Source organism: Thrips palmi, unplaced genomic scaffold (assembly GCF_012932325.1).
Source record: "Thrips palmi isolate BJ-2018 unplaced genomic scaffold, TpBJ-2018v1 HiC_scaffold_18, whole genome shotgun sequence".
Classification (NCBI taxonomy): domain Eukaryota; kingdom Metazoa; phylum Arthropoda; class Insecta; order Thysanoptera; family Thripidae; genus Thrips; species Thrips palmi.
In genome coordinates this window covers 9777273-9804913 of record NW_023144627.1, presented here as the reverse complement: position 1 = coordinate 9804913, position 27641 = coordinate 9777273, and the positions used below count along the sequence as shown (strand labels likewise).

The following is a 27641-nucleotide window of genomic DNA, read 5'->3' as shown; positions in this document are numbered from 1 at the left end:
CGTTTTGAGCTCCAGAGTCGCTAAAGAGGACCCAGGATCTTGGAGTGTAGGCCAGGGGTCTTCACAGTAGGCTTGAAGACCGGTGGAGGCGGCCAAAACTCTTGACGCGTTTTGAACTCCTGAGTCGCTAAATGGGACTCAAACCATGCTTCTGACCTCACCAATGGATTGTTCTCCGAACGAGGAATCCATTGGTGGGGTCACACGTTCATTTCGAGTCTTGTTCAGCGACTCTGGAGCTCAAAACGCGTCTAGGATTTTGGCCGCCTCCACCGGTCTTCTGGCCCACTGTGCGCTGTGCGGGGCACTCCAGAGTTGAATTAACGGCTGATCATTTTCATGGGAGGGAGCAGCATGGATCGTGACGTCTCGGCGACTGGCTGGGCCGGGCCGGGAGCAACAGACTGACTCCCAGAGTCGTTTTCGTCGCTCTGTCTCTCTCGCACCCATGAGGAACGCCGCATAAGTGAGAGAGAGACAGAGCTACTCCCAGCGCCCCCACGACGGCACGGCGGCCCCGTGGGCTGTACTGCCGAGCTCATTGGGTTACCGCTATTGACACCGGCGAGGTGAGGTGGAGTGGTTTAACAGTGTCGGCGGGCACTCCCTTTGCCTCTCTGCCGAACGGACCGGCGGACGGGGAACCGACCTCCACCAACGGGGTGAAGGCGAAAATGAAAAAGGTTTCTTCGCGCGTCGGGTTGCCTCATAAGTTCTTAATTGGCAAAAATTTTCGCGATGCAGCATTGTTGAAATAGCTGCCACAACCTCCAGCCTGCCCGAGCGTGCCTTCTAGGCTAGTGTCTGGCTTTTGCTCTCGAGGAGTTGCCTAGTTAGCACGCTGAGGTTAGCAACCCTTCGGACACTGGTGCATCGTAGGAGTTTTTGCCTACTGCAGTGGCAACGCTTTTTTTAAAATCGAGGGTGAACTCACCACGTGTTGAGAAGTTAAATTTACCTTCATAGGCTTTTTACTACCCAGCCACCCTTGCCTCACATCCTGAAAAGGGGGTTAATTTACCTGTTCTTGGATGGTGAATTTTTCAGCCCAATGAAGTGCACTCTGGCCTTGACACGACTAAATTGTGGTAGCCACACCCATACTGCACCCAAAAATATGACTTCTTGGATGAAGAAAAATCAAACTTTTCTTGGTTTTTTGCAAGAAAATTTTTCTTAATCCAATTTCTTTTTCTTGAATAAAGATAATTTTTCTTGTGTCAAGATAATTTTTCTTACAAAAACGTGGAAAATCAAAAATTAAGAAACCATTTTTTTGGGGGGTGTGGTAGGTGTAACTAAAGATCTAGTGAAAATGACAAGAATTCTAGTAATGTCGACCGGGACCAAAAAAATTTCCAATGAACACGGAGATGTGGTATAAGGCACCCTGCTGACGGCTTCCTTCTTCTTCCAGGCGCGGTGCACGCGCGGGAGCACCGCAAGGCCGGCTGCATCGCCGTGGGCAACGGCGGCACCCTCACCACGCTGGACGTGAACCTGGTGGCCGCCCCCGGCGCCTCGGACAACTGCGGCGTCCTAGTCAACAACGTGAGTACAGTGCACCACATGTCTCCGCGGCTCGAGGGGGAAACGACTGAGAAATTGTGTGTACATCGGATAGGGATAACCCCGGATAACCCGCGCATTACCTTCGGATTACATCGAAAAATTTCCAGGATTACCATTGGATTGCGCCAGATTACCCCGGATTACCTCAGAATTTCCCCGGATTACTTCAAAATTTCTGGTTAGCCGGATAGCGGATAACCAATTTGCTGTACGTCGGATAACCAAAGTCGTTTCCCCCTCGCCGCGGCTTCTCTGGAACGCGACAAGCGTTAACCTTTACGAAGTATTTTGAGCATGAGTAAGGTACAAACTATTCAGTTTGCTATAAAAAAAAACAAAAAATAGTTCGTAACGGACGAGCTATTTTTTTTGGTAAGCTTATGTATGCACAATATTCTTTGTTATGACAAGCCACCTACTTATCTTTGTAAGGCCTAAAGTAATTGGAAAGGTGTTTTGAGAGTGAAACTTTCAAGGTCACGCACAGATCAACTCAATCTTCAAACTCGATTTTCTCAATTTGTTGCCCTATGCAGTATTCACAGCGCTCGTTGCGCTCGTCGTTGGCGAGATGTGCGACCCCGAAAATGGCGGAGGAGTCCTCGTTGAGTCGGCACTTTCAGCGAAAGGGCATTATGTGATTTGTCTAACCGGCTGCGGGTAGCGTCGTTGCCAGGCGTTGCCTATCCTTGCCTGGCGATTCGGCCGGCGTGATGCAAGACTTCGGGAAAGCAGCCCGTCGTCGTGACGGAGGTGTAGTCGGGGCCCATCATTCCGCCGGGGAAATGGGCGGAAAAGTGGCCGACCGTGTGGCGGTGCACTGCAGTGTGGCGTCAGGGCCCCGCCGGCCCCGCACTGCGAAGAAACAGAAAAGGTGACTCCCGGCCGTGCGATTTTATTGGTAATATCATTTCAACAACACCCAAATAAATGGTTTCTTAATTTTTAATTTTCTCGGTTTTCGTAAAAAAAATCGGAACACAAGAAAAAATATTTCTCACAAAAAAACAACACAAGGAAAGTTCGATTTTCCTTTATCGAAGAAGCCATATTTTTGGGTGGAAGACAGTATACTTACTGCATGAATACCCCATCAATTCTCCACCAAGCCAAGATCAAGTCGATTGACAACCTTATTTTTAAGGGATTTCGACCAGGATTTTTTTTTACAGTGAGCCGAGGTTAGTGGCGTAGGGCTGGCTGAGAGAAAGGTGTCTGAAAAGGTCAAAACCTTTGGCGGAAAGTACGTGGACCTCTATTTTTCCCTCTGAGGGTCTCCGCAGACGTTGTTGCCTCTTTTCTGTAATGCGTAATGCACAAAGACACAAATCGGCTGCTTACTTATGCACCGCTAGGCTAGCACGAGGGCTAGCGCTAGCAGCGCCGCAAGACTCTCACGGGAGGAGAACATCGAACCGCTACCGCTGTCCGCGTGGATTGAATGAATGTGCACTGGGAGTCCGTGCCGTGGATTCAAGGTCCAACGCTGCCCTCTTTTATTTCGCGTTCTTTTCATGAGTTTCGTGCGCGTTTTACGTAGAAGAAAGATTTACATTCTCCTTTAGAGTCATGTAATGAGCGCCTCTTGCTCTCGAAGGGCATTACTACTGCGTGGCTGCCTAATAACACGTTGCCCGGTGGACTTAGGGTGTCGTTAATATGAAAAGCAGTCTCATCAGACGTTTGTGCTGCTTTGTCCGGTGGATAGAGATGCTTAGTCGCAGAACATGTCGTGGGCATTCAGGATTATGACGTCACATGCGGCAAAATCACTGGAAACTTAAGTGTGTACTCAATACACAAATGGATCACTTAAGTGTGTACTGAGTACGCATATGGACCACATAAGAGTGTAGAGTAAGAACACACTTAAGTTTTGAGTGAGATGTGACGCTCCATCTATTAAAATGGACTGGCCAGAAATCAGCTTGCACTGACAACTTAAGTGTGTCCTCAGTACACAGGTATGTGCTTCAGTGCAGTGGCGTTTGATTGAATGTGACAATGCCAGTCACATGCGTTCGAGTGTTGAGGTGGCGCAACCAATGCTCCGGAAACAGAGTTATTTCACCTTCGCCGCATCCATCTCCTTTGGCTGTGACAAAGCTGAGTGCGCCGGGTAAGCAAGTCAAGGTAACGGTTGGGTAGCGGTAAAGGGGGTTGGAACTATTTATCCCCGCGGCCCGACGGTCTCTCTCGCACCCCTGCGGGCGGCTCCGTGAGTGCGAGGGAGACAGAGCGACGGGGCGAATGCGACACCCATGCCGCGCCCCTTCCTCCCTGCGTCGCAATCCTCGCCGGCTTATTAGTGTAATAGAGCTGTTTGCAACGGTTTATTCCGACCGCAGTGGCGCCGAGTCGTGGCTGCTGCGCCCGGAGTCGCCCGGTTTCTCTCCGAATCTCCCGCGCTCGGAGGAACAGGTGAAAATTCGGAGTGTTTGCCGACGCGCAGGAGTCGGACCCGGGTCCCCCGACTGCCACGCCACGTCGCACAGTGGGCCAGAAGACCGGTGGAGGCGGCCAAAATCCCCGACGCACTGAAAATCCAAGTGTGGGACAGGCATGCACTAGATAACGTGGGACAAAATGTCCCACGCTTGCAAGCGTGGGACACGGTTTGTCCCACGCTTGCAAGTGTGGGACACGGATTTGTCCCACGCTTACAAACGTGGGACACCGTTTGTCCCACGCTTGTAAGTGTGGGACACGGATTTGTCCCACGCTTGTAAGTGTGGGACACGGATTTGTCCCACGCTTGTAAGTGTGGGACACGGTTTGTCCCACGCTTGTAAGCGTGTAACACGGTTTGTCCCACGCTTGCAAACGTGGGACATTTTGTCCCACGCTTACAAGCGTGGGACAGTTTGTCCCACGTTATCTAGTGCATGCCTGTCCCACACTTGGATTATCAGTGCGCGTTTTGAGCTCCAGAGTCGCTAATGTGACTCAAAGCGAACGTCTGACCCCATGAATGGATTGCTCTCCGAACGAGGAATCCATCAGTGGGACGCTTGGTTGGAGTCCTGTTTAGCGACCCTGGATCTCAAAACGCGTCTGGAGTTTTGTCCGCCTCCACCGGTCTTCTGGCCCACTGTGCGTCGTAACCACCTGAGCCACGCGCGGCGCCCTTGTCGCGACGAGGCTTCTAACGGCACCAAGTGTCGCGGTCCCGGGTATCGCCTCCGAGCCTTTATTCTTCCCCTAACCCAGTTTCGCGACGCTGGCACTGCTGCGCGCTCTAGCGGCGACGAGGCGCGGCGTCCAGATTGCCGGCCGATGTCTTTTTCAGGGCGAACAGCCGCGGCGGCGCGCAAGGCGGCGCACGGCTCGAACGGCCGCAGCGCCGCGCAGCGCCGCGAGCCCTAATGGACCAAGTTACTGCGGCTACTGCGTCGGTTCCGTTGCAAAGGGCCTCGCTCCGTCTCTGTCGCACTCATTGCGGGCCTCGCTCCGTCTCTGTCGCACTCATTGCGGGCCTCGCTCCGTCTCTCTCGCACTCATTGCGGGCCTCGGGGGCGCTATGCGCGTTTTATGATACTTCAGTGGAATTGGGCCCGCATCGTGAGCGGCTCAGCCTAACAGCGTTTGCAGTGTGTTTGTGTTTAGCAGTGTCGTTATAAACGCGGTCCGCTTCAAAAAGTGCAGTCATTACCTGGCGGGAATGGAATGGCTTTCCAGGAATACAGGATGTGCTTTACATTTGAGTGCTGTGTCGCCACGACCTTGCCCGCTGACCTTGCTCGCGCCGATTGGGTTTGTTGCAGAAAATGTAGATGTCTCGAAAAGCTTTGTCTCTAACCCTCGTTTGGATTCACTGACTGAATAGTGTCGGTGTTGGACTGCTTCAGAGGCCCCTCTTGCCTTCCCAGCCCTCGCCAACTGCAATACTTACACTACAAAACCCAATTTGTGCTTACTTCACACCTGTGGGAGCTTAAGCACGCTTCCATTTGAGTGTATCTCTCTGAACAAGATTCTTAGTACACTCCCAGGGCTTTTTGCGTACAAAGCACACATTGGATCTTGGAGTGTAGGCCAGGGGTCTTCACAGTAGGCTTGAAGACCGGTGGAGGCGGCCAAAACTCTTGACGCGTTTTGAACTCCTGAGTCGCTAAATGGGACTCAAACCATGCTTCTGACCTCACCAATGGATTGTTCTCCGAACGAGGAATCCATTGGTGGGGTCACACGTTCATTTCGAGTCTTGTTCAGCGACTCTGGAGCTAAAAACGCGTCTAAGAGTTTTGGCCGCCTCCACCGCCCCGCTGAGCGCCCGGCAGCTAGGCAGTCCCGGCGACAGAGCTGCACCCGGGACAGCCTAGCTTGGCAATCCTACGGCATCCCCGCGGACCACCCTGTGGGCGAGCGCGCCTTATGCGGTACGGGTCGTGGTGTGCAGTCCTGGAGTCCTGCAGGCAGCCTGCTGGCGCGCACACTGGGAAAGTATTTGGCCCAGCATGCGCCCTGAGCGCCCAGAGCCGTGGTAATCAGACCTGGCGTGGGAATCCGCTGGGGAATGGGCACTGCTGGCTGGCGGGATATTTGTGTGCACTGTGCAACCGGCCGTTCAATGTCCTGTGGGGGAGAGGGGGGGGGAGCGGGGCTGTTTGACCAGTGGGACGTGCACTCTCAGTCCGCTCCAGCAGTGTCGAGGGGGAGTGGGTTTCAACACTTGTGAGTGTCCACACTTTGAAGTTTTTCGAATGCCCCATCCTCGCACAGAAAAAAGTCTACGAACGAAGCACTCGAAGAAATACTTCGTATTGTGATGCATAATCCTTCGTAATACGAAGCAATTCGTAGTGAGCTTTCCTGAGTGCGGTTTCAATGCCACCTTGCCAGTGCTATAGACTAGTGAAATCCACTTCACTATTTTACCCATAAAGTATACTAAGTAATTTGTAATAAAAGGATTACAACATATCACCAAAAAGTCAATGCAAGACACGCAGGACGAGAAAAACTAAAAATAAAAACGTGTCATAGAAAATTAGTGACCGTTCTCTTTAAAAGTCAGTATACAAACGCACACAATAAGTTCAAGTTGTTTGTTGCCCCCTCCCTGGACCAAATGTGGAGATCACCGGCCGTGCTGGACGAGGGACGGAGTGAGTCTGAAACCTGCGCCAAACGTGAGCGCGCCGTCCTCCAGCGAGAAGCAGCCGGACTCCGAAGGGTCGTTCCGTCCGTCTCTCTCACACTCACGGGGCGTCCCTTGGGGGTGCGAGAGAGACAGAGCGACCAAACGATCCTCCAGGTTGAGGCGGCCGGCTGGGCTGGCTGGCGAGGCCGGTGGAAAAGGCGGGAAACCGACCGACTGACACGAGTGACCTTAACGTGTCCCGGTCCGCCTGTTTACCTGTGCGAGGTGTTCGAAACTGTTTGCATAATGTCCGGTAACGGTCGCGCTAAGCTGCACTTGCGGTGCAGTTGTACGCAAATGCGGGCTCGTTCGGAAGGGAAGCCTGCTGACCCATTCCGAGAGTCGTATTCGTCGCCTGCCTCTGTCGCACCTACACGGGACTCCCGATGAGTGCGAGGCAGACAGAACGACGAAAAGGACTCTCGGAGTCGGTCTGCTGCCTAGGTCGGCCCTGCCTGCTGTCGGCACTACTGTTCAGCTGATTCGCTGTCTCTCTCGCACCCTTGCAGAGCGTCCGATGAGCGCGACGGAGACAGAGCGACGGCAGTGTGCGAAAGCGAACGCGACAGAGGTCCTGTTTTTTTTTTGTTTTTTTTGCACGGCCCTTCCTTTCCTTCAATAAGGGGGTCACAGATTATCTCAGGGAGATACTTTTTGCAGTGCGGGCCGACGGAAGGGCGGGGTGGGGCGTGGCGGGGTGACCCGCGTCGATGTCGCGCGTCCAAGTTTTTGTTTCTCCGTCCGCGTCCTAGTTCAGGCATGCACTGTTAAAAAAATTCTGAAAATTCAGACCAATTTTGTCAGACTTAGCGGTCTAAATCTGTAAATCAGACTTAATTCTGAAAAAATACGAGTTTTTGTCTTAGTTCTTGGACGCTTTGTCTGAAAGCTTGGTTCAGACTCGAAGTGTCTTAATATTTGTACTCATTCTCAAAATTCAGTTGAACTTGCGTCAGACTTTCCAGACCTCAAGAGTCTGAATTTCGGATTCAGACTACTTTCTGAAATATGTTCAAACATAAGAGAAAATTGGACAACTTTCTTCCAAACTAATATGGGGTTTACTCAAGATCAGTTTTACATTCAATTTAATCCGACTCCGTTTCGGGGACTTCAAACAAAACGAAAGCATTTTTCTCTCCGCCAGATGGCGCCAGTGTCGGTAAAGAGCCCGCTGTTGTTAAAAACGTCTTTTTCTGTTAAATTTTTAATATTTCCAACCCGAAATGGCTATCACTCTATTGGCTACAAACGAAACACACGCTTTCATACCAAATTTATATCTGTAGCAAACGCGCGAGTTTAACAATTGACATTTGAAGTTACCTCTCGCGGTTGGCTCCGTGCCGTCGTTTCCTTGGGTGCGTCAGCCCAGCCCCAGATGAGTGCAGGGAAGAGTCCTACTTCGGGGACATTTCCCTACATTCGATTTTTAACCTAGACGGTCCCTTGGAGTGCGCCTCTCCTTTGAGACTCGCATGCAAACGTTATCATTTCACCGAGTGACGGGAAAATTTCCTGCTGCCACTTTCTGACAAAAAAAATCTAATAATTGAGAAAATTTTGTCTGAATTTTTCAGACTAAGACCGGTCTGAAAGGTTAAGACTTATGTTAGTCTGAAAATTTCAGACCAGGATTTAGTCTGAATTTTCAGTAGGATGTTCTGCATATTTACTTCAGTCAAAATAGTCTGAATTTTCAGCAAAATTTTTTAACAGTGTGACAACGCTCAGAAGATGAAAAAAATTAAATAAAACGAACTGCAATGAAACAGGGTGCTTTCATACATGATTGTCTTTTATTATAGACGTAAAAGAACGCCGTTAACCACTTTTTTAATAATGCGTCACCGTCTTAATGTAGTACTTCGTGTGCCGATTTTTTTTTGTTTTCTCCCCGTGTGTGTGCGTATGTGTGGGTAAGAGAGAGAGAGTGAGAATGATTTCTCATTATGGATACATGACCCCTGCTGTTGGAGTGCAACCCCAACCCTAGTCCACTCCACTCTGCAAGGCACGGCGCGCGGGGACAACGGGATTGCTGCTGATGCCTTCAGCGATAACTAAATAGCAGGAGCGTCTTCAACGCAAACTCGGCGGCTCGCCTTTTCCCGCTCCAGACGCACAGGTTCCGCACTTCCTCATGCCTCAGCAGGAAAATAAATTATGTTTATTCTCTGGCGAGGCGTGGAGCGCGTAGCGGTTGCGGCAGATTCCACCGTTCCACACAGAAATCGGATAAAAATTATGCATGGATGAGCCTTTGCTTGTAAAAATCATCGTGGTTTTTCGATTTATTGTTTGTTCTTTCGTTCGATCCTTGCGTTCGCTCACTCGCATTACAGTCGTCTCCGTTTCCTCAGCGCAATCACTTCTCCGAATTACGTGGATCTATTTCCCTTTCGGGTGGGAAAGTGATTAGTTTCTCCCCGGTGTTTTTTTTTCCTCTGCCTCCTGGTTCTGGGGGTGACTGTACTTCCCGACGCGCCACGCCGAGTCATTGCACAGATATGCCATGGAGCCTGGCTACGCCATGGCTACGCCATGGGCGCTGCAAGCTGGGCAAGCCGCAAGTGACTCGGCGCTAACTGAACCTGCCTGCCGGCCAGGACCCGCCAGGACCCGCCAGGACCTACCAGGACCGCCGGCCGATGTGAACAGACCCGGTCGTGCCTGGCCGGGCCCCCGGGGCCGCCCATAAGGGACCATTCAGCTACTCCCTCGACTGCTTCAAAATTTTCTCAACTCTCTTCAAACAATTATTTCTTGAAAAGAAAATTACTTTGTGAAAAATAACTTTTACCCTTTTAAAGAAAATTCAAATTCCAGTGGAGAAAATCGATGAAGAATCATTTGTTTCAGCCGTGCGTCGAGATATTGAGCCACTCCTTTCGACCTATGAATGAGCACTACCGGGTTGGTGGGTGACGACGCGCCTTCGCCGTTCAGCAACCGCTCGTCCTTTTCGTCAAGCCGCGCCGGTACCGTTGCCAGAATGCCAGCCAAACCGGTAGTGGCTTTGGCTGCTTTGGCGCGTCAAATGGGTAGTACTAGGCGCCTGTGCCAGGTGGGTCGTACTCGGTGGGTCGTACCCGGTGGGGGCGCAATAGGAAAATTTATTGTACGCAAACAAGATTAATTAAAAAATCTTCGCTGAAAACCTTACGAACTATTGAAGACTTACGAAGTAAAGTAACTTCATATAAGTATTTTGAGCACACTTTAGCTTATAAAGAAAACAAAACAGTTTCCTACGCTGAGAAACCCTTACAAACTATTTCAGGCCTTACAACGAAAAGCAGCTTGTTATAACAAAGTATTTTGAGCATACATTAGATTACAAAGAAAATACTTTGTAATTTACGAACTATTTCTTCGTATAGCAAAGTAAATTTGTCTGTATTATGTTTGCTCAAAATAGTTAAAGCGTGTAATTTTCGAACTTTTTTTCGTTATCATAAACTAAAAAGTTTGTACCTTCCATGTGCTCAAAATACTTCGTAAGGTTTTAAGCGTGTAAATCAGGAAAAGAAAACAGACGAATCCAAAAATAACAAAATCATTGTATGCTTTGTACCTCTGTGAGACTCCCGGTCGGTCGTGCCCGGTGAATCGACCCCGGCGGTTCCTACGGTGGGTGCCACTGCAAGCGGTGCCGTAATTACATCACGGCATGGCGGCCACTCCGTGCCACTCGGGCGGCTCGTTTGGAGGGTTCGTGAGTCAAGACGGAGGGCCACTTCGCGGTAATTCAATATCGCCAAAGGGTCAGCAAAACGCGCCGTCATTTTGCCGGCACCTTCCCTTCATTTTTTTTCTTTTTTTTGTAATTTTCTGGAAAAGGAGACAATGATTGCCTCGAGGGTGGTCACTGACATGGGCCTTCCTGTCACGACTACCGGCAGGGAGATGAGATGAAGGCAAAAACGTGCCGGATCATGGCTGGTCCATGGCGCCTGGCTGGTCCATGACACCAAGCTGGCCCCTTGGCGCTTGGCTGGTTCATGATACCTTGCTGGTCCATGACGCCAAATGTTTATGTACTTTCATTTTGAATAACTCTTTCCACATTTGTGCGTATGTAAGCTATGAACAATTGGATCTCATTTCCGTACAAAGCGATATATAACTTACACCTACCCCCACAAATACGACAGCAGTAATTATGTACAAAAATTCATAGGTCCATAAGCATTTTAGCGTGCATTCCATGGCACTCAGCTGGTCGATGATACATTCCTGGTCCATGACACCCAGCTGGCCCATGAAACCTGGCTCTCCCCACTGTTAAAAAAATTATGAATTTTCAGAGCAATTTTGATGACAATTTTCCGAACACGGATATGAAATTTACAAACATTGCAATTTTCAGAACTTGATGCGAAAATTCGAAACAATTTCGTAAAATTGACAATTGTTGGTAATTTTCAAACCATGTTCTGAAAATTGCGAATCTTAAGTGTTGATTTTGAGCACACAATAGTAATTTTCCGAATCTGATTGTAAATTTCATAACTAGCTCAAGAGGCGTGGCCAAGGGGCGCTGGTAGAGTCATCAGGCAGCTGACCCTCCGCCTCCCGTGGGACGTGGTAGCACAGCGGTAAAGAGCGCGCACCACAAGTCAAAGATCCCGGGTTCGAAACCCAATGATCCAAAGCAGAATCGGTTCACTAAATGGCATAAGGCCGCATAGGTGTTCATATATGTACATGAACACTTGGTCGTCCTTTTGCTTAACTGCCCTAAAATGACCTCGCAAACGCGAATATGAATTTTCATTACATGATATGAATTTTCATAACGTGATTGTAAAACAATTTACAATCATTTGTGATTTTAATTTTCATAACAATTGTTTGTGAAAAAAAATGCCAACCAATGTTATGAAAATTACAACTGATTTTTTTAACAGTGCCTTTACACCTGGTTGGCCATTGAGACCTTGCTGGCCGATGACACCTTGCTGGCCCATGACACCTGGCATGGCACCTGGCTGTCCCATGACACCTTGCTGGTCCAAGACTCTTGGTTGGCCCGTGTCACCTTGCTGGTTCATGGCACCTGGCTGGCCCTTGACACCTTACTGGTCGATGACACCTGGCTGGTCCATGGCAGCAGTGAGGCGCTAGCCCTGCCTGATTCCTCATTTGCTCGCTACCCTCATTAGCAGCACGGAGCCTCTTTCCGCGGAAAAACCGGGGGGACAAACGGCATGGGCTGACAGCTCCCGGTCATGAAAGAGTCGTCTGCATTCCTGTGTTCTCCAATTTTATGTGACGGCTTTAGGACGCTGGGGTTTACAGTGAGGCGGAGAGATAGTCCGCCGCTATTTGCTCTGGGCGGGGCAGGCCAGGGGCAGGCAGCAGCAGGTGGCTTCGAGCACACCTGGCCAGAATGGACAGAAAGCATGGCGCTTTCCGCGGCCGTTTCTGCCGTTTTCCTGATAAGTGTATTGTTGGCTGAGTTTATGGTCATCTCGCTTCGCGCTCCGCAAGAAACAGTGCTGTCTCAGCCCAGTGGCGGATCCAGCCGATCTCAGGAAGAGGGCAAAGTAGCACTTTTTGCCTTCTTGCAGGAGCAAAGTCAAGTGTGGCTGTTGGCCTACCTTTCAGGCGGATATCTCAGGGCCTAGAGTTCCCAATTGTCCCCCCTTTCTCACTGGGTCCGCGCCTGTCTCGGCCCGACTCGTAGGCACTCCTGGAAAATCCACCAGGAATCCTTTTTTTAGTGTCACATATCTTTTTAGCAGTGCGCAGGCAGCGTTCATTTAACGATCACTCTGCGGAATGGTGGTGGTGTGCGATCGGCCTAATACAGAGAGCAAGGAGGGGGGTTATTCCCCGGACGGCCAGTAGTAACAAACACTCTCGTGTGCCAACAAACCATTGCCTTATGCGAAAAACGCCTTTTTAAAATGACTTTTTGAATGAAATGTGTTATTTTTTTCACCTTATCTCAGTTGTCTTTTCACGGTCGCACTACCTTTTTTATTCAAGTAGCCTCTTGCCTGACGCGGCTGACGCCCTTTTCCGCTTTTGCAGAAGACGGAGGAGAGGTCGCTCTCGGTCGCGGTGCGAGTTCACCGGACTTTGGAGTTGGCCGACGACAAGATGTACGTCATCACTTGCGGCAAGGCGGGCTTCAGGAACTCGAGGTGAGTGTCAAGTGGTGTGGAGGGAGCCGGCGACCGGTGTGGTGTGGTTTAGTGTGTACCTTCGCTGAATTTCGGCGCTGACTTGGAACGAAAACAAAAGATGCCAAAGCCACTGTACTGTTAAAAATAAATTTGGAAAATCCTGAAAGTGCGTCCTGAAGCTTCTTCGGGAACTTCTAAAAGCTTCGTGTTTCCTAAAATATTTTTTTGTTACTATACGTGCTGGAAACTCATCCAAAGTAGAAACATGCGAGGTTTCGGAATTTTCCAAAGATCGGAGGAAATATTCCGGTAATTTCCGAGATTTTTGAAATTTAACAGCACTGCAAAGATTGAATTTGTAGCACTTGTTTATTCAGCGCAAGAAAGCACAATACGAATTTGTCTATAAGCACGAACAAATTTTGCGGAGGTAAATGGCGTTAGTGCCGTGTTCCTACGTCGGGGCTTCTTCAAGTTTGTTTTTGCGGTGGAATTCCGAGGGCTTTTAGAGTGCAGAAACGGTTTTCCTTTCCTGTGCCCATCTGGCCGGGCCGCTCCGTTTCCGGGCCGGCCTATAATCACGCGACGACCCATCTTCTAGGACTTTCGGGTCGGCGGATCGATCCCCGAACGGGGCCACTTTGTTGATAAACAGCCCGGCCAGCTTAACCCGATTATTTTAATTCGCAGTGGAGCGGAAAGAATCTCGGCGAGGCGGCGCCAAGCAGACACTGAGTAACAACGACTCGTCGTGCTTTGTCACTTTTTTTTCGCGGTGTAGCAAGCAGGCCAGCTGCGCGCAGAATAAATGAATCGTTATCATAGACAGTTGACTGCCACTATATTTGCCCGCGTAATGAAACCGACAGGAGGAAGAAAAAAAATACACGAAAATAAAAGAACGAAAACAATCGCGCGCAAACGCAACCACCGCACCATGATGCATCCTCTCCCAGAATCTCAATATCCAATTATAAGATCGGCAGCAATTAAATGACGATAAAGAAAAGAAAAGGCGAAATAAGGTCTCGTTAGCCATTTATGCCTCCTAGTTGCGACGACGCCCAGAGCGACGGAGCACTGATTCACTATCGCCGAGCTCCGACTCAATTAAAGGACACCTCCGATTTTTGTTTTTGTTGTCGTTGTTTTTGTTTTTAATGAGCAGACATTATTCAATGAAAGTGACAGCGGGGAGTATCGAAGCGCGCGGTGTCAGGAGGCGAGCGGGCAGCGTCCGGTTCGTGGCAAATGAATGAATGAACGAACGAATGGACCAAACGAATGAATGCACAAATGTCTAAATTCATGGACGAATTAATGAATGAATGCACGAATGACTGAATTCATGGACGAATTAATGAATGAAGGGAAAACGAATTTTTTAAACTGAATTCATGGACAATTAATGAATCAATGAAATGAATGACTGAATCATGACGAATGATGAATGATGCATGAATGATGAAAAGGGACGACTGAATGACTGAATGGTTGACTAAATGAATGAGAACAAACGAACCAATGGACGAATCAAGGAATGATGAAAAAATAAATAATACTGTGGTGCCCAGCGTTTTAATGTGAATGGTTGATTTGAATGCGCAACGTACCAGGGCAGTGCATTAAAATCCAACCCACTATGGCCGGCTCCTGGCCTAATTAAAATGGGCGGTTTAAATTTGTGTTTTTGCTGCCGCGCACCGCGCAGTGCTGTTTGCCACCCCTTCTGATGGACTGCTGACTGGCCTAATAAATGGGCGGCCTAATTGCGGGTGCGTGCCGCGCAGCCTGCGCACTGCTGTTTGCACAGCTCTTCCTTTCTTCGGGGTAATGAGTGTCAGTACGCCCTGTCACGCAAGTGCGTGTGCAAGAGAGAGAGAGAGAGAGAGAGAGAGAGAGAGAGAGAGAGAGAGAGAGAGGGGGGGGATGCTACGCAATGTCGGCGTGATCGGAACAGGCTGATTTCGGGTCCTGGTCGTAAAGGTGCCCGCCAGCCTCGAAGAGCGTCGATCGCAACCAGGGAGGCGCCTGCATCCTGCAGAGGCTGATTCCTTTCGCTCTGTCTCTGTCGCACTCAGGGCGCATCCCGCATGGGTGCGAGTGAGACACAGCGACGAAAACGGGTCTTCGGCATCGGCCTGCCCACCCGAAAAAAGCCGAAAGAAGCAAAGCCCGCCCTGGTGGGCTCGGTTCGTTTTCTGCCTCGTGTTCACCGTAAAGAGGCACATAAGTACACCGCGACCCCGCCCCAGCGGACACCTCTCGTTTTTCCCGGCGCTTCTTCCATTTTATAGCCAAAAAGAAGCAGGCTCCGGCAGGCTTAAGCACTGTACTGCTTTTATGCCCCCTCTTGCCCACCCAAACATAAATTTTTGGGTAACAGCAGTTTTCCGTTTTTTTTTTCCCTCGAAAACGAAACGTGATTGTTTTTGTTTTTGTTTTGCTTCCAGGAACGAGACGTCCCTCGTGTCGCTGAAGTTGATCGACAAGGGCCGGAGAGTCACGGAGGTGGTGTACAGCCACCCCTACACGCTGAGGGCCGACGTCACCAGGCCTGACGGTGAGTACACTGCAAGTGTGTGTGTGTGTGTGTGTGTGGAGGGGGCAAAAGTGCGTCCTTTCCCGCGCAATCCGCACTCGTATTTTGGCATGCACTCGCGCAGGAAGTGAGCCGCCGTTTAACTCTCGATGTCGGCACCGCGCGCGCGTTTGTGTGTGTGTGTGTGTGTGTGTGTGTGTGTTGGAGTGCGTGCGTGCGATCGGCACACGACCCATTAGCCGGCCGGCCGAGTGGCCGAGTGTCACGCGACCCGGCCGTGCGTGCGCGCACGCGTGACTTAGCAGACGCCACCGGACATTGTGTCACGTAATAGTTTTGCTTGTCCGACTGCAGAGAGTGCAGCAGACACATTATTCCGTGCCGAAGAGTCGTTTTCGTGTTTTCGTCATCGTGTGTCGGTCGCACTCATTGTACGAGATGAGAGAGAGAGACTTCAGTTTTTAAAAATGATTTATTGGGGGAGTCTTATAAACAATTAAGGCCAAAACTCATGAGTTAAATTTTGTCACAAAATTGTGCATGCAGTGTTTTTGTTTTGAAGTTTTTAATGTTATGCGGCAGTGTTTACATTTTTGAGAGAGAGAGAGAGAGAGAGAGAGAGAGAGAGACGATGGTGCGTGCTGCCCGCGGTGCTGCCGCACCGGAGACTTGAATGCAAGCGTTGGCTCAGGGAGACTCAGGGGCGCTATGGGACGTGGGAGCGGCGGTAGGCGCTCGTGGTCCCCGACCCGCGAGCACACCATAGGTCCTCGTGGCCGAGGGCGTAAACGGGTCGCAATTCGAGTACGTAGACCGGCGTTCAAATACCCCTCAAGAGGAAAAAAACATATTGCTTAACTTTAAAGAAATAGCAAAAATATTTATTTTAAATTAAAGTTGTTTTGTCTGACCTTGACCACCGTTGTGCGCAGCGATCAGGGAGGAGGAAGAGCCTCTGCTTTGCGTCTTCCGAACGGCAGAGTGTGAATGGCGGAGGCCGCGGCGCGCAATCTGCAGCCGAGCATCTGTCTCTCTCGCACTCGTGGGGCGTTCCGCAGGGGTGCGAGAGAGACAGAGCGACGCAGCGCGGCGCGGAATGATCAGAAACCGTTGGCGGTGATTGGAAAACCACACAGGCCGGTGTCGGTGAGGACGGCCGGAGCGGCGTTTGAAACGAGGATGCTTGGCGGGCGTCGGCAGTGCCAACGTGCCAGCGCCAGCGTGTGGAGGTGCGGCGAGGCGCGGCCGAAGTGACCTTGAGCTCGCGACGCGCGGCGGGGCGCTGAACACCGTCATGATGATGACCGTGTGGTCCGGCGACGCCGTCGACGCCGCCCAGGCTGCCGACGCCGGGTCGGCCCGCCGACGCGGACGCGGCAACCGCCAGTTTCGGCAGCGGGGATTTTTGAATCGTTTTCAGGCTTGATTTTTCGCGGCGAGGTTGGCAGCACCGCGGGTCGATAGGCCCGACTGATAAGGCAGGACGTGTTGACTGTGCAGTGCACAGTGGCCTGGCCGCGTGGCGCTGTAACACCACGTGACACTGCGAGTCGTACGGGGTGGCTTCGGCGGTTCGTGGACCGCGCCGCGGGTTTCGTGGACCTGGTTTGAGTTTCCCGGGCGGTTTGGGGTTCGGCGCGATCCTAGCGCCGCCTGGAGGCGTATGCCGCGGCGGCGTCCGAGGCCGCTGTGACGTACAGTGTGCCGGCAGTCTGGCCGGCCGCGTCCGCGTCGACGGCCGAAGCGGCGGCGCTGCGATGGCGGTGGTGGCCTCGGCGACGTCCGAGCTGAGCGTGCCGTGCCGCGGCGGCTCCAGCACCGTGCCGGTGCGCGTGCTGGCGTGCTTCGACGACGACGGCCTGCTGCCGCCCGAGTTCGTCCGCCGCCTGCAGGAGGACCTGGACGCCTTCCACGTGGACGAGTGCTGGCGCGTGGTGGCGGCGTGCGAGCGCGTGCTGGCCGTCACGGCGCGGCCCTGGCTGCAGCACGTCGGCCGCCGGTGCGCCGCCTGGGACGACTTCAAAGCCAGGTTCCTGGACGAGTTCTGGAACGAGTCCAAGCAGGTGGAGCTGCTGTGCACCGAGTTCTACGGCGGCAGCTTCAGCGCCGCGGCGGGCCTCTCCGCCAGGGAGTACTTCGCGAGGCTGGCCAGGCTGGGCGCCGCTCTGGGCAGAGCGAGGCGCGCGTGGTGCGGTGCGCGCTGCGCAACCTGGCGCCCGTCCTGGGCAAGGGCGCCACCATCGTGGCGCTCGCGCTGCCGCCGGACAACCAGGTCGAGCACCTGGAGCGCATGCTGCGCGAGCTGGACTACGCCGTGGCGCTGGACGAGCGCGCCGAGCAGCCGGACGAGCACCTCGCCGACGAGGACGCCGAGCACGACAAGCTGGCCGGCTGGCCGTTCGGCCGGCGGCGACGGCGCGGCCGGCACGCCGAGGACGCCGACGGCGACGCGGAGCACCAGGACGACGCCGTCGCCAAGCGCCGCTTCCACGACGCCGAGCCCGCCAGCTTCCCCGCCAAGGCCAGGCGGGTGGTGTTCTTCGTGGTCAAGGCCCTGTTCGCGCTCAAGGCCATGCTGCGGAAATAGCCACGCTGTTGTATCATGACGTTTTCGAATAAATTGTGTTGGTCGGAGGATTATGGTCTCGTCGTGCAATTTTCCAAAAGTCAAACGAAAGAAACAAAATAAACGGAACGGGCCGCACAGTGGGCCAGATGACCGGCACCGGCGGCCAAAACTCCAGACGCGTTTTGAGCTCCAGAGTCGCTAAGCAGGACTGGAACCGATCGTGTGACCCCACCGATGGACTCCTCGTTCGGAGAGCAACCCATTGGTGGGGTCACACGTTCAGTCCGAGTCCCATTTAGCGACTCTGGAGCTCAAAACGCGTCCAGGATTTTGACCGCCTCCACTGTGCGGCGTGCGTACGCGCTGTCGCGACTTTTCACAGTGGGCGGGGCGGGGCGTCCTCCTAATGTCAAGAAGGAGGCGCCGGAAATGCACGGCGGCGAAGGGCGACGACGCTGGGAAAAGGGCTTTGGCGGCGTCCTCTGTCGCTCCGTCTCTCTCGCACCCGTCGGCCGTCCCGTAGGGGTGCGAGAGAGACGGAGCGACGTAAACACTGCCCTGTTCGGAATGGGCCCGCCGCAGCCGCCGCGTTCCCAGGGACGTCACTGCGAAGGTGCACTTGGGCGGCACGGCGGTGCCAAGGCGTGGAACGTTTCGCAGCCACGGCCACTGCCACCCACCTCCACCTTGCCGCCCACCTCGGTGCACCGAGGAACGAGGACAGTCGCGCAAAATTTATCGACCGGGGACAGAAAAAACAGCAACGTTCGCACTGAATGTCTACGCGGTCAATTCTTGTGACCAACTGGAAACAATGTTTAGCACCACACTCTGAAAACCTTACAAACTATTTTAGGCACTGCAAAGAAAACCAGCTCGTTATAGCAAAGTATTTTGAGCATGCATAAGCTTACAAAGAAAATACTACGTCATTTTTGAGCCATTTCTTCTCATATCAAAGTAAATTAGTTTGTACTATGTATGCTCAAAATACTTCGTAAGGTTTTGAGCGTGTTGTGACGAAATAGTAAACCAGCTTGTCACAAATTTGTCTCTTGGATTTGGTACTGCTTAAGACTGTTCCCAGTTGGTGACAAGAAAAAAAAGGTCCCTAGACATTTTTGAAACAGCAGAACGAATGTGAAAACGAGTCAGGGCCCATTTTGTAGAGAGGGTCACTGTCAGTAATTTGTGGGCCGTACACTCTAAAAACGCTGCCAGCCGCACTGGCCCGCTAAGGACAGGGCTCGCATACTTTGTGGAGTAGCCCTGCCGGCCCTGCCGCGGTGCCTGAGCCCCCCCCCCTTTTTCCCCTCGGCATGCCAAGCCGCCATGCATGAGGTCGGCCCTCCACTCGGCCCGCCTATTTGCCAAGCCGCCAGGCCTTATAGCGTGGAACAAGCCATAGGTCAAGGCGCGGTCTTGTTGATGCAGCCATGCAGCGAGGAGGCTGCCCCCCTCCCCAACCACCACCACCACCACCACCAGCCCGACGACTCCAGTGGCGTTACGTTCCAGGCACTGGACACTGGAGTGCGTTCACCTCCTGCTGCATGGAGAAAGCAGCGACACACGGAGCCGCCCCGCCCCGCCCCGCCCCCCGCCCCGCCCCGCCGCGGTCCACCGCGGTCCGCCCACCTTTCCCACCTGAGCGTGCCACGCCCCGCCACGCCCCGCCCCGCCCCGCCCGTTAGCCGGTGGCGCTGCGCTCGCTGATAACAACTGTAACTTCGCGGTCGGCCGGTCCTGGACTCCAGACTCCGGTCCCGACTCCAGGCTCCGCTGCGGGCCTTATGCATGCGGCGCTGGAACACCTGTAGTGTAGTGGTTGTTGTTCCGCGGAGCTGGAGCCGAGGCGGGACTACTCTGGAGTCCAGTGGAGGGCGCCGCGGCCACGACGGACCAGCCGAAGGTGCACTGGGCACTGCCAGGAAAAGACACTGCTGCGTCGCTCTGTCTCTCTCGCACCCCCAGGGGGTCGCCCCGTCATGAGGGCGCCCAGACCACTGTTCGAAAGCGCTCTGCTTGTGCACTCCCATTCATGACATTGTATGAGTTTCGTTTGACTCGGTTTGACGCTTTGTTTCCTGGCTTGCTCACTCTGAAATGTCCTTGTTTTCTGTTGGCAGGCACCCACGGCATCCGGGTCAAAAACTGCTTCGCCTTCAACAAGCTCAACAGCAGCGTCATCCTCATCGATGAGAGGGGGTACGTATGGTTATACGAAGAAATAGTTCGAAAATTACGAAGTATTTTCTTTGTGAGCTTGTGCATGCTCAAAATACTTTGCCATATCAAGCTACTTTTATTTTGTAAGGCCCAAAATAGTTGAAAAGGTTTTCAGAGTGTACTTATCGTGGTGAAAAGCCATCAAACACAACGCATATCCTTTGAAAGCCCTATAGAAGTCGCGTACTAACTTGCTTTAATTCATAGAAAAATTATTGATTTTTTTTTGTTTTTTCGTTGTTGTTGCTCTGTAAGTAATCTCGGGGCTGCCCCCTCACCTCGCGGCTCACCTCGCGTTCTCGCGTCGGGTCCGTTCGGGCGGCGCGACGCTGCAGACCAATTCCGAGAGTCGCTCTGGTCGCTCTGTCTCCCTCGCACCCATTGGAACGCCCCGTGAGTGCGACGGAGACAGAGCGACGAAAACGAACTCTCGGAATGGGTCTGCAGGGATTGTATCGGCGGGATTACGGGCCGGGCGAGCCGAGCCGAGTCAAGCCGCAGCAGAACTGGGTGACCTTCTGCGATGCGATCATTGGGCAAGACGCGGAGTCAAGACGGGCGGGACCGCGCCGCACCGTCAGACCACGCATGGCGGCGCGTCTCTCTCTCTCTCTCTCTCTCTCTCTCTCTCTCTCTCTCTCTCTCTCTCTCTCTCTCTCTCTCTCATGCGACGTCCCGTGTGGGTGCGAGAGAGACAGAGCGACACGAACACGACTCTCGGAATCAGTCCGCGGGAGTCTGGCCGGTCGACGCGGCGCCAGCGATTCCATTTTCATATCGATTCCAGTGTAGGTGCTCCGCGCGCTGCGCGCGTGGGAGGAGAATGGCGCGGCGGCGCACGGCGGGCAACCCGTTCATGTTTTTCACGTCACCGCCACTGCAGCACACTCGCGGTGAGAGACAGGGTCGCGGGTTCAAACACCGGCCGGCCGACCGCGCGTTCCGGCCTTGATCTCGAGATCCTGGCGGCGTGGCCTTCTGGCCTTCTGGCCTGCACGGCGGTCACTCCGAGAGCTACTGGTGTCATCTCGAGAGCTGGTCTCGAAATGATTGGAGAGCTGCTCTGGAGAGATGATTTGAGAGCTGCCCTTGTCATGCCACAAGCTCCTCCAAACCAGAGGTCCCCGCCAGCCAGCCGCGCAGTGGGCCAGAAGACCGGTGGCGGCGGACAAAACTCTAGACGCGTTTTGAGCTCCAGAGTTGCTGAAAGGGACTCGCACCGAACGTGTGACCCCACCAATGGATTGCTCTCCGAACGATGAACCCATTGGTGGGGTCACAGTTCGGTTCGAGTCCCATTTAGGCTAGCGACTGTGGAGCTCAAAACGCATCAAGAGTTTTGTCCGCCTCCACCGGTCTTCTGGCCCGCTGTGAGCCGCCAAGGTTTTCGCGGCCTGCCGTGCCAATCCAGTGGTCTCTCTCGCTCCCTTAAAGAGAGCCGAAGAGCCCCACCAGTGCGACAGAGACAGAGCGACGGATCGACTAATAGCTCTGCGGGACACACCCCTTCAGGTCCAGGGCGTTGACCGGCAGGCCGATTCAGCCCGATGGTTCTGTCTCTCTCGCACTCACAGGGCGGCCCGTAAGGGCGCGAGAGGGACAGCGCATCCGAGCTCTGGTCGGGCTGGGCCTGCTGCGACGGGGACCGCAGAATAGTATTGTCTCATCCGTTCCACTATTACGGAGCCCGTTACGGTGTAACAGCGACAACAAATGAAGCTCGAGGATGATGTCAGTCGGGCCGCCGCGAGGAGGAGAAGTGGGTCGCGCAGGACGAGGCGGCGAACGGACAGAAAGACAGGCAGACAGACAGGCAGACAGGCGCCCTTGCCTGACCCGCAGCCCGCACGTGCCTCGCCGGAGGCAGCCCGAGGCAGGCTGTGGCCGCGGGGCGCCCGCACGTCACACCGACCGCAGGGCTTTCTCTGTCTCTCTCGCTCTCGCGAGGCCCTCCGCACGAGTGCGACGACACACTGCAAGTGCAGCGCGCTGACGCGGTGACGGTGCAGCGGGGATGCTGCACGGCGTTACCGCAGCGGAGGCTTACGTGGGAAACGAGCAAAGCCGCAGGCCCGCAGGCGCGACCAGAAGAGCAGAAGGACCCCCGCATGTGTGAAAACAAAAGTGAGAGCGCGGCACGCCGCACGCGGCAAGGCTCGCGGCCGCACGCGCCGGTGGCCGAGCAGACAACACGCACGCACGCACACTGCCAACACCTCGGCCCGCCGCGGCCCGCCGGCACGCGCCCGTCGTCATGGCAACGGTCGTCTGCAGGGGCGGCGCCAGGGTTGTCTTTCGGAGGGGAACATGACTCACCTTTTTGCCTACCTTCAGGCGGAGTGTCATGCATGTTGCGTACACTCTAAATGTCTTACAGTGAATTCTCCATGGTATGTGATAAATTCAGCTGCACCACCATCATATGGACAATTTTCACCATAATATAGAGAACCTTCACCATGCAACTTTTAGAGTGTACAGTGTACGTTCAGCGGGTGGCTCACTTGATGACACAGGCCTGCCCTTGGTTCTGACCGTGGTCCTTGTCTGCAGGTGCCCCGTCAAGTCGTCCGTCATATCGCCCTTCAAGTACGACCCCGTCACCAGCTCGGCCGAGGCGGAGCTCAAGTCCATGTTCAGGTTCCCGGACTCGAGCCAGCTCCACTTCCAGTGCGACATCGCCCTGTGCAGAGGTCAGTGATTATTGCCTGCGACTGCGTGGCGAAGGTGGCAGAAAATTGAAACCTTTGACAGTGTAGCAGCAAGCCTTCCCAGCCGGAGCGCCGTGCCGGGTAGGCAGCCACGTCGCCGCTGAGCGCTGGCGAGCGCAACGGGACTGCCTACCCTGCACGGCGCTCCGGCCGGCCGGTGCCGCTGGCCAGAAGACCGGTGAAGGCGGCCAAAACTCGAGACGCGTTTTGAGCTCCAGAGTTGCTAAACAGGACTCGACTCGAACCGAGCGTGTGACCCCACCAATGGATTCCTCGTCCGGAGAGCAATCCATTGGTGGGGTCACGCGCTCGGTTCGAGTCCCATTTAGTGACTCTGGAGCTCAAAGCGTGTCCGAGATTTCGACCGCCTTCACCGATCTTCTGGTTCTCCGTAAGCCGCGCCTCATTCGGAAGGATCGTTTCGTCGCTCTGTCTCTCTCGCAGCCCCTAAGGAACGCTCCACGAGTGCGACAGAAGCGATGAAACGATCCTTCAGAATCGGACAGCTGTTAGCCCCACCACACTGTTACGCCGACTGATGATGACTGATGACGCGTGTTGCAGGAGCGTGCCCCGAGCCCACGTGCTCGGACGACGAGTACCAGCTGGTGTCGGCGCAGTCCCGCGCGCTTGACCAGGACTCGCTGCAGGTGGCGGACGAGGGCGCCCTCATGGCCAGCACCAGCGTCTTCGTCCTGGAGCCCGGCGAAGGACCACGTGAGTTGGAAGATAGGGCAGGGGCGGTCCAGAGGCGGCCTTGGAGGGGGGCGAAGCACAGTGGATTTGCCAAAAGAGGTGGAGGTGGTCAGGATCCTGAACGCGTTTTGAGCTCCAGAGTCGCTAAATGGGTCTCGAACCGAACGTCTGACCCCACCAATGGATTGCTCTCCGGACGGGGAATCCATTGGTGGGGTGACACGTTCGGTTCGAGTCCTGTTTAGCGACTCTGGAGCTCAAAACGCGTCTGGATTTTTTGGTCTGTGGGTAAGTGGAGGGCTGCAGTCTGATTCTGGAGGATCTTTTCGTGGCTCTGTCTCTCTCACACTCATGGGTCGCCCCGTAGGGGAGCGAGAGAGACAGAGCGACGGAGCGATCCCTCGGACTGAGGCGGCTGCGGGGTCCACGCACCAGCGACCACTCGGGAAAGGGGAAAGTTCACGCGATGCTTGAACGAATATGAGATGCCGAAGGGAAGGCCCACAGGGCTTCGCCAAGTGGAACGGCTTCGGCTTCGACTTCGGGGCGCGAGGATACGCCTCGCCTCGGGATACCGCGCCCACTTTCGTCGGAAAGCAGTTTTTTTGTGGAAGCGTTCTTTTTTTTCGAAGCATGCGCACTGGAACGCGAGGAGTCTCGAAAGAAACGACCCGTCGACCTCTACAAGGAAGGGACACAGCACCGCGCGCAGTGCGGTGGGGGTGTCCGTGTCCGGCGTCCGAAACTTTAGCTGCGACCGGACTCGACCTGAACGTGTGACCCCACCAATGGATTCCTCGTTCAAAGAGCAATCCATTGGTGCGGTCCCACGTTCGGTTCGAGTCCCATTCAGCGACGCTGGAGCTCAAAGCGCGTCCAGGATTTTGACCGCCTCCACCGGCCCTCTGGCCCACTGTGCGGCGCCTATAAGTACAGCCTGAGTGAGCACCCTTTCACTCCGTCTCTTGCGAGTGCAGTATGCGTAAAGCCCCGGAGTCTCGAGTGCATTCGGATGCATCCTCATCTAAGATTTTTTCCGTTTTATTTTTGTAATGCATCAAACGCATTCTCTCCAGTTTTTAAAGGTAAAAAGTGAAGCTGGAAGAATTGGTGGGGCTGAACCGCAACGTTCCCGATGCGACCGTCACGCCATGCCCCATCCGCCCTACGACCTGATGGCCCCATGGCGGGCATGGGAGCGCAGCCTTCGACTGCAACGGGGACACACAGTGGGCCAGAAGCTAGTGGAGGCGGCCAAAACTCTAAACGCGTTTTGAGCTCTAGAGTCGCTAAACAGGCCTCGAAACGAACGTGCGACCCCACCAATGGATTCCTCGTCGGGAGAGCAATCCATTGGTGGGGTCACACGCTCGGTTCGAGTCCCATTTAGCGACTCTGGAGCTCAAAACGCGTCTAGAGTTTTGGCCGCCTCCACCGGCTTCTGGCCCACTGTGGGACAGAGACAAAGACTCGAGGAGAAGTCGCACTTTGCCTCTGTTTTCCAGTGCCGCGGGCACGCAGTCTGCGACTCGCTCGTTGGATTCGGTGCGACGCGGTGCGACGGGGCCGCGCGTGTCATTGGCGTACTCATCCCAGTCATGAACATCGTGCCCGTCTCACGGCCGGGGCGGGGCGGGGCGGGGTGCGGCGGGGTGGGGCAGGGCGGGGCGGGCGGGGGGGGCGGGGCGGGGTGCGGCTGGGTGGGGCAGGGCGGGGCGGCACGGCGCCGTCGTTGCGACACGCGTAATGCAGGGGTGCGCACGCACGGCGAGACACGGCGCGGCACACCGTAGGTCTAGGCTAGCGCCGCCACGCAGTGCCACGCAGTGCCACGCAGTGCCACGCAGTGCCACGCAGTGCACCGCGCCGCAGTCTCAGTCTCGCAGCGACACGCTTCGGCGTCTAAAAACGCGCACGCCGCACGCATATTCCACCTTCTCCTGCGCCGCAGTCTCAGTCTTTTTCCCGCAGCCGCCGCCCTTGGCGGTCACGAGCGCCGCCACGCCCCGCACGCGAAGCGTCTTACCCGCGGACTATTCTCTCTTTATACTTTTTCTTTCTTTTTTTCCCCGCGCCGGTCGCGCCCTGTGGCGGTGACGGGCGCCGCCACGCCCGGCCGGCCGGAGGAGGGGCGGCTTGACCCGCGGACTGATTCCGCGAGAGTCCCTGTCTCTCTCGCACCTGCACGGGACTCGCCGTGAGTGCGAGAGAGACAGAGCGACGAGCGTGCTGCCCCGGCCGCGCCTAGAGTCCAGGCGCACGTGCTCGTGGCAATGCATGACTGCCCGGCCGGCCCCATCAATTCTCTGTCATTGCGTCGCCGTGCCGCGCCGTGCCGCAGGTCTAAAATGCCCGTTTCTAGCGCCCTGCTGGGTCGGGGTGGCCGAGCACGGCGTCAGCCTCCTACGGCAGCAGACCGATTCCGAGAGTCGTCTTCGTCGCTCTGTCTCTCTCGCACTCACGGGGCGTCCCGCGTCGGTGCGAGAGAGACAGAGCGACGCAAAGGACTGTCAGCCTGTTGTGACCGGCCTCTCGTTTGGCGGCATGGTCGGGCATGGCGGCCCGCAGTGGGCCAGAAGACCGGTGGAGGCGGCCAAAACTCTGAACGCGTTTTGAGCTCCAGAGTCTCTAAATGGGACTCGAACCGAACGTGTGACCCCACCAAATTGATTGCTCTCCGAACGAGGAATCCATTCGTAGGGTCACACGTTCGGTTCGAGTCCTCTTTAGCCACTCTGCAGCTCAAAACGCTTCCAGAGTTTTGGCTGCTTAGCCACTCTGCAGCTCAAAACGCTTCCAGAGTTTTGGCTGCCTCCACCGGTCTTCTGGCCCACTGTGTGGCGGCCCTCTCACCATTGGGCCGTTACTTCAGCCGGCCGGCGTCGCGTTACATAAACGCACATCGACGGGTTACGGGTGTCGATTCCCCCCTCCCCTCCCCCACCCCTCCCCTTGGCCCCTTTCTGCCGCATGGCGCCTCCACCACACTGTAGCAGGTTGCAGGTCGCTCGTTGGGACGACGACGACGACGTGCTTTTCCGGAAAATGCCTATAAGGCCAATCGAGTCACACGCGGTACGCACTCACACTCTCGCATTCACGCAGGTGTGTGCGCCGAGTGTGCACAGGCGCGCAGTGCGGTTGGGAGGGGGGGTAAGCCCTTAGAAGACGAACGCCGCGCCCGATTGCGTAACTCAAGCCGGGCAGCGCCGCTTCGCCGCTCGCTCTGCCGCTGCGTCGCCGCGTTGTTTCCAGCTCCTCGCGCTCTCCGTCCTCCGCGCCGGAGTTGACAAGTGCTTTCCAGAACGGTGTAGACGCTCTCCGCTCTCGCGGCGCGGTCATGTCGTCGCGCTGCCTCTCTCGCACGGCTACGCGGCCACGCCGCGACCCGCGAGCGGGAGAGAGACATCGTTCGGGGCACGCGGAGAGCGCGTCGAGGGTCACCCAGTCTGTAATTAAGAGATCTGCAGAGATTATTGGACCGGCAATGCCTGGCCTGGCTGTGGTCGGCTATGCCGGGAATGTGTTCGCGGGACCAGCCGCCTGGCTGTCTCTCTCGCACTCACGGTGCGCTCTGCGGCGTTCTGTGAGTGCAAGAGAGGCAGAGCGACGAAGCTATCCTGCGCTGTCAGACGGCTGACCCGCACGGCCGCGGCCCCGGAGGTGCCCAGCTTGGTCCAAACTCTGCTTTCGTCGCTCCGTCTCTCTCGCACTTCAGCCGGCTGTCCCGTCATGGCGGAGTGACAGCTACAAAGCACAGATGGAAGGCAGGCAGGCAGGCCCGGTTTTGACGCGAGTGAGTAAACCGCCGCCTAACCGCCGCCCAGTCTGAGCGCCTGTGAGGTAGGCCACCTTCGCGTCCCGCAACACTTTCGGTGTGGAGACGGCGGCCTACCTTGCCCCGTGCAGACGGCAGGGGCAGGGAGGGCAGGGTAGGTCTCTCTCTCTCTCTCTCTCTCTCTCTCTCTCTCTCTCTCTCTCTCTCTCTCTCTCTCTCTCGATCTCGGCAGGGGCAGGGTAGGCCGCCGTCTCCACACTCACA

The 27641-nt window shown here is 54.9% G+C and overlaps 1 protein-coding gene across 1 annotated transcript in view; it reads left to right on the top strand.

Moving 5' to 3' along the window:
• Window positions 1-27641, top strand: part of LOC117644368 — a 70827-nt gene that overhangs the window by 39654 nt on the left and 3532 nt on the right. The window contains exons 3-8 of the mRNA XM_034383762.1: window positions 1418-1551; window positions 12758-12870; window positions 15306-15415; window positions 20093-20171; window positions 22746-22885; window positions 23468-23620. Of these exons, the coding sequence (XP_034239653.1) occupies window positions 1418-1551; window positions 12758-12870; window positions 15306-15415; window positions 20093-20171; window positions 22746-22885; window positions 23468-23620 (729 nt within the window). The remainder of the gene's footprint in view (window positions 1-1417; window positions 1552-12757; window positions 12871-15305; window positions 15416-20092; window positions 20172-22745; window positions 22886-23467; window positions 23621-27641) is intronic.